The following is a 7,084-nucleotide window of genomic DNA, read 5'->3' on the forward strand; positions in this document are numbered from 1 at the left end:
ATGCCCAACCAGCCCCATATCTTTACCCTGACCTGCACTGCCCAACCAGCCCCACATCTTTACTCCTGCCCTGCACTGCCCAACCAGCCTCATATCTTTACCCCGCCCTGCACTGCCCAACCAGCCCCACATTTTACCCTGCCCTGCACTGCCCAACCAGCCCTATATCTTTACCCTGCCCCTGCACTGCCCAACCAGCCCCACATCTTTACACCCTGCCCTGCACTGCCCAACCAGCCCCACATCTTTACCCTGCCCTGCACCGCTTAACCAGCCCTATATCTTTACCCCGCCCTGCACGCCCAACCAGCCCCACATCTTTACCTCCTGCCCTGCACTGCCCAACCAGCCCTATATCTTACTCCCGCCTGCACTGCCCAACCAGCCCTATATCTTTACCCTGCCCTGCACTGCCCAGCCAGCCCCACATCTTTACCCCGCCCCTGCACCGCCCAACCAGCCCTATATTCATCTGCCCCACTGCCCAGCCAGCCCCACATCTTTACCCCGCCTGCACCTGCCCAACCAGCCCTATATCTTTACCCCGCCCTGCACTGCCCAACCAGCCCTATATCTTTACCCCGCCCTGCACTGCCCAACCAGCCCCACATCTTTACTCCTGCCCTGCACTGCCCAACCAGCCCCACATCTTACTCCTGACCTGCACTGCCCAACCAGCCCCACATCTTTACCCCCGCCCTGCACTCGCCCAACCAGCCCCATATCTTTACTCCCCGCCCTGCACTGCCCAACCAGCCCCACATCTTTACCCCGCCTGCACTGCCCAACCAGCCCCACATCTTTACCCTGGCCCTGCACTGCCCAACCAGCCCCATATCTTTTTACCCCCCCCTGCACTGCCCAACCAGCCCCAATATCTTACTTCCCGCCCCTGCACTGCCCAACCAGCCCCAACATCTACCCGCCCTGCACTGCCCAACCAGCCCCATATCTTACCCCGCCCTGCACTGCCCAACCAGCCCCAGACATCTTTACCCCGCCTGTACCTGCCCAACCAGCCCCACATCTTTACCTCTCTCCCGCCTGCACTGCCCAACCAGCCCCACATCTTACCCCCGCCCCTGCACTGCCCAACCAGCCCCACATCTTACCCCGCCCCTGCACTGCCCAGCCAGCCCCACCATCTTACCTATTCCTGCACTGCCCAACCAGCCCTATATTTTACCCCGCCCTGTCTGCCCAACCAGCCCCACATCTTTACCCCGCCCTGCCTGCCCAACCAGCCCCACATCTTTACCCGCCTCTGCACTGCCCAACCAGCCCTATATCTTACCTCCCGCCCTGCACTGCCCAACCAGCCCCACATCTTTACCCCGCCCTGCACTGCCCAACCAGCTCCCACATCTTACCCCGCCCTGCACTGCCCAACCAGCCCCACATTTTACTCCCCGCCCTGCACTCGCCCAACCAGCCCCACATCTTTACCCCCGCCTGCACTGCCCAACCAGCCCCCACATCTTTACCCCCGCCCTGCACTGCCCAACCAGCCCCATATCTTTACCCCGCCTGTACTGCCCAACCAGCCCCACATCTTTACCCCCGCCCTGCACTGCCCAACCAGCCCTATATCTTTACCCCGCCCTGCACTGCCCAACCAGCCCCACATCTTACCCCGCCCCTGCACTGCCCAACCAGCCCCACATCTTTACCCCGCCTGCACTGCCCAACCAGCCCCACATCTTTACCCCGCCCCTGCACTGCCCAACCAGCCCCACATCTTTACCTCCCGCCCACTGCCCAACCAGCCCCACATCTTTTACTCCTGCCCTGCACTGCCCAACCAGCCCATATCTTTACCCCCGCCCTGCACTCGGCCCAACCAGCTCCCACATCTTTACCCGACTCCCCACTGCCCAAACCAGCCCCACATCTTTACCCCGCCCTGCACTGCCCAACCAGCCCCACATCTTTACTCCCGCCCTGCACTGCCCAACCAGCCCTATATCTTTACCCCCGCCCTGCACTGCCCAACCAGCCCCATATCTTTACCCCGCCCTGCACTGCCCAACCAGCCCCACATCTTACCTCCCCGCCCTGCACTGCCTAACCAGCCCCACATCTTTACCCCGCCTGCACTGCCCAACCAGCCCCCACATCTTTACCCCGCCCTGCACTGCCCAACCAGCCCCCACATCTTTACCCTGCCCCACCGCCCAACCAGCCCTATATCTTACTCTCGCCCTGCACTGCCCAACCAGCCCTATATCTTTACCCCGCCCCTGCACTGCCCAACCAGCCCTATATCTTTACCCTGCCCTGCACTGCCCAACCAGCCCCACATCTTTACCCTGCCCTGCACTGCCCAACCAGCCCTATATCTTAATCCCTAGCCTGCACTGCCCAACCAGCCCCATATCTTTTACCCCGCCGCCTGCACTGCCCAACCAGCCCTATATCTTTACTCCCGCCCCTGCACTGCCCAACCAGCCCCACATCTTTACCCCTCGCCCTGCACTGCCCAACCAGCCCCACATCTTTACTCCTGACCTGCACTGCCCAACCAGCCCCACATCTTTACCCCGCCCCTGCACTGCCCAACCAGCCCCACATCTTACCCTGCCCTGCACTGCCCAACCAGCCCTATATCTTTACCCTGCCCTGCACTGCCCAACCAGCCCCACATCTTTACCCTGCTCCCACTGCCCAACCAGCCCCACATCTTTACCCCGCCCTGCACTGCCCAACCAGCCCCACATCTTTACCCTGCCCTGCACTGCCCAACCAGCCCTATATCTTTACCCCGCCCTGCACTGCCCAACCAGCCCCACATCTTTACCCTGACCTGCACTGCCCAACCAGCCCCACATCTTTACCCTGACCTGCACTGCCCAACCAGCCCCACATCTTTACCCTGCCCTGCACTGCCCAACCAGCCCCACATCTTTACCCTGCCCTGCACTGCCCAACCAGCCCCACATCTTTACCCCTGCCCTGCACTGCCCAACCAGCCCCACATCTTTACCCCCCGCCCTGCACTGCCCAACCAGCCCCACATCTTTACCCCCGCCCTCTGCACTGCCCAGCCAGCCCCACATCTTTACCCCGCCCTGCACTGCCCAACCAGCCCCATATCTTCACTCCCGCCTGCACTGCCCCAACCAGCCCCATATCTTTACCCCGCCCCTGCACTGCCCAGCCAGCCCCCACATCTTTACCCCGCCCTGCACTGCCCAACCAGCCCCACATCTTTACTCCCGCCCGCACTGCTTCCAGCCAGCCCCACATCTTTACCCCGCCCTGCACTGCCCAACCAGCCCCATCTTTACCCGCCTGCACTGCCCAACCAGCCCCATATCTTACCCCGCCCTGCACTGCCCAACCAGCCCCATATCTTTACCCCCGCCCCTGCACTGCCCAACCAGCCCCACATCTTACTCCTGCCCTGCACTGCCCAACCAGCCCCACATCTTTACCCTGCCCTGCACTGCCCAACCAGCCCCACATCTTTACTTCCCCGCCCTGCACTGCCCAACCAGCCCCACATCTTTACCTCCTGCCCTGCACTGCCCAACCAGCCCCACATCTCACCTCCTGCTCCTGCACCGCCCAACCAGCCCCACATCTTTACCCCGCCCTGCACCGCCTAACCAGCCCTATATCTTTACCCCGCTCTGCACTGCCCAGCCAGCCCTATATCTTTACCCCGCCTGCACTGCCCAACCAGCCCCACATCTTTACCCTGCCCTGCACTGCCCAACCAGCCCCACATCTTTACCCCGCCCCTGCACTGCCCAACCAGCCCACATCTTTACCCTGCCCTGCACTGCCCAACCAGCCCCACACCTTACCCTGCCCTGCACTGCCCAACCAGCCCTATATCACTACCCCGCCCTGCACTGCCCAACCAGCCCCACATCTTTACCCTGCCCTGCACTGCCCAACCAGCCCCACATCTTACTCCCGCCCTGCACTGCCCAACCAGCCCCACATCTTTACTCCCTGCCCTGCACTGCCCAACCAGCCCTATAGCATCTTTACTCCCGCCCTGCACTGCCCAACCAGCCCCACATCTTTACCCTGCCCTGCACTGCCCAACCAGCCCTATATCTCCACCCTGCCCTGCACTGCCCAACCAGCCCCACATCTTTACCCTGCCCCACTACCCAACCAGCCCCACATTTTACTCCCGCCCTGCACTGCCCAACCAGCCCCACATCTTACCCCACCCTGCACTGCCCAACCAGCCCATATCTTTACGCCGCCCCAGCACTGCCTAAACCAGCCCCACATTTTTACCCTGGACCTGCACTGCCCAACCAGCCCCACATCTTTACCCTGACCTGCACTGCCCAACCAGCCCCACATCTTACCTCCTGCCCTGCACTGCCCAACCAGCCCCACATCTTTACCTCCTGCCCTGCACTGCCCAACCAGCCCCACATCCCATCTCTGCCCTGCACTGCCCAACCAGCCCCACATCTTTACCCCCGCCCTGCACTGCCCAACCAGCCCCACATCTTACCCCCGCCCCTGCACTGCCCAGCCAGCCCCACATCTTTACTTCCCGCTCCTGTACCTGCCCAAACCAGCCCTATATCTTTACCCCGCCCTGCACTGCCCAACCAGCCCCATATCTTTACCTCCCGCCCCTGCACTGCCCAGCCAGCCCCACATCTTTACCCCGCCCTGCACTGCCCAACCAGCCCCACATCTTTACTCCGCCCTCACTGCCCAGCCAGCCCCACATCTTACTTCCCGCCCTGCACTGCCCAACCAGCCCCATATCTTTACCCCGCCCTGCACTGCCTAAACCAGCCCCATATCTTTACTCCCGCCCTGCACTGCCCAACCAGCCCCACATCTTTACCCTGCCCTGCACTGCCCAACCAGCCCCATATCTTTACCCCGCCCTGCACTGCCCAGCCAGCCCCACATCTTTACCCCGCCCTGCACTGCCCAACCAGCCCTATATCTTTACCCCGCCCTGCACTGCCCAGCCAGCCCCACATCTTTACCCTGCCCTGCACTGCCCAACCAGCCCCACATCTTTACCCTGCCCTGCACTGCCCAACCAGCCCTATATTTTTACCTCCCGCCCCTGCACTGCCCAACCAGCCCCACATCTTTACTCCTGGGCCCTGCACTGCCCAGCCAGCCCCACATCTTTACCCCGCCTGCACTGCCCAACCAGCCCTATATCTTTACCCGCCCTGCACTGCCCAACCAGCCTTGCACATTCTTTACCCGCGGGGCCTGCACTGCCCAACCAGCCCCACATCTTACTTCCCGCCCTGCACTGCCCAACCAGCCCTATATCTTTACCCCGCCCTGCACTGCCCAACCAGCCCCACATTTACCTCCGCCTGCACTGCCCAGCCAGCTCTAATCTTTACTCCTGACCCGCCTCGCCCAACCAGCCCTATATCTTTACCCTGCCCCACTGCCCAACCAGCCCTATATATCTTACCCTGCCCTGCACTGCCCAACCAGCCCCACATCTTTACCCTGCCCTGCACTGCCCAACCAGCCCCACATCTTTACTCTCGCCCCTGCACTGCCCAGCCAGCCCCACATCTTTACCTGACCTGCACTGCCCAACCAGCCCCACATCTTTACCCTGCCCTGCACTGCCCAACCAGCCCCACATCTTTACCCCTGCCCTGCACTGCCCAACCAGCCCTACATCTTTATCCCGCCTGCACTGCCCAGCCAGCCCTACATCTTTACCTCCTGGACCCAAATGCCCAACCAGCCCATATCTTGGCACTCCCGCCCTGCACTGCCCAACCAGCCCTATATCTTTACCCCGCCCCACCCTGCCCAACCAGCCCCACATATTTACCCCCGCCTGCACTCGCCCAACCAGCCCCACATCTTTACCCTGACCTGCACGTTGCCCAACCAGCCCCACATCTTACCCTTCGCCTGCACTGCCCAACCAGCCCTGCACTGCCCAACCAGCCCCATATCTTTACCCCGCCCTACCCGCCCAACCAGCCCCATATCTTTACCCCCGCTCTGCACTGCCCAACCAGCCCCACATCTTTACCCCCGCACTGCCCAACCAGCCCCACATCTTTACCCCGCCTGCACTGCCCAACCAGCCCCACATCTTACTCCCGCCCTGCACTGCCCAACCAGCCCCATCACCCCCCGCCCTGCACTGCCCAACCAGCCCCACTTACCCCGCCCTGCACTGCCCAACCAGCCCCACATCTTTACCCCGCCCCCGCCCCCAGCCCCACATCACCCGCCCTGCACCCTAACCAGCCCCACATTCACTTCCCGCCCTGCACTGCCCAACGCCCCTCCCGCACTGCCCAACCAGCCCCACATCTTTACCCCCGCCCCTGCACTGCCCAACCAGCCCCAATCTTTACCCCCGCCCTGCACTGCCCAACCAGCCCCACATCTTTACCCCTGCCCTGCACTGCCCAACCAGCCCCACATCTTTACCCCGCCCCTGCACTGCCCAACCAGCCCCATATCTTTTACCCGCCCCTGTACTCGCCCAACCAGCCCCACATCTTTACCCCGGGCCTGCACTGCCCAACCAGCCCCACATCTTACTTCCCCGCCCTGCACTGCCCAACCAGCCCCACATCCCGCCCTTTACCCTGCCCTGCACTGCCCAACCAGCCCCACATCTTTACCCCGCCCTGCACTGCCCAACCAGCCCCATACCTTACTCCCGCCCTGCACTGCCCAACCAGCCCCATATCTTTACTCCCGCCCTGCACTGCCCAACCAGCCCCACATCTTTACTCCTGCCCTGCACTGCCCAACCAGCCCCATATCTTACCCCGCCCCTGCACTGCCCAACCAGCCCCATATCTTTACCCCGCTCCTGCACTGCCCAACCAGCCCCACATCTTTACCCCGCCCTGCACTGCCCAACCAGCCCCACATTCTTTTACCCCGCTCTGCACTGCCCAACCAGCCACATCTTTACCCCGCCCTGCACTGCCCAACCAGCCCCATATCTTTACCCCGCCCCTGCACTGCCCAGCCAGCCCCACATCTTTACCCCGCCCTGCACTGCCCAACCAGCCCCCACATCTTTACCTCCCGCCCTGCACTGCCCAACCAGCCCCATATCTTTACCCCGCCCTGCACTGCCCAG

At 62.6% G+C, this 7,084-nt stretch overlaps 1 protein-coding gene across 1 annotated transcript; it reads left to right on the forward strand.

The window, feature by feature from the left end:
• Nucleotides 1-349: 349 nt before the first annotated feature.
• Nucleotides 350-4,771, forward strand: LOC135529671 (uncharacterized; the record flags this gene model as incomplete). Its single annotated transcript, XM_064958287.1, has 3 exons — nucleotides 350-1,943; nucleotides 2,970-3,410; nucleotides 4,319-4,771. Coding segments are annotated over 3 exons (2,488 nt in total), but the record flags the coding sequence as incomplete, so codon positions are not given.
• Nucleotides 4,772-7,084: the final 2,313 nt, after the last annotated feature.

Source organism: Oncorhynchus masou, unplaced genomic scaffold (genome assembly GCF_036934945.1).
Source record: "Oncorhynchus masou masou isolate Uvic2021 unplaced genomic scaffold, UVic_Omas_1.1 unplaced_scaffold_12005, whole genome shotgun sequence".
Lineage (NCBI taxonomy): Eukaryota > Metazoa > Chordata > Actinopteri > Salmoniformes > Salmonidae > Oncorhynchus > Oncorhynchus masou.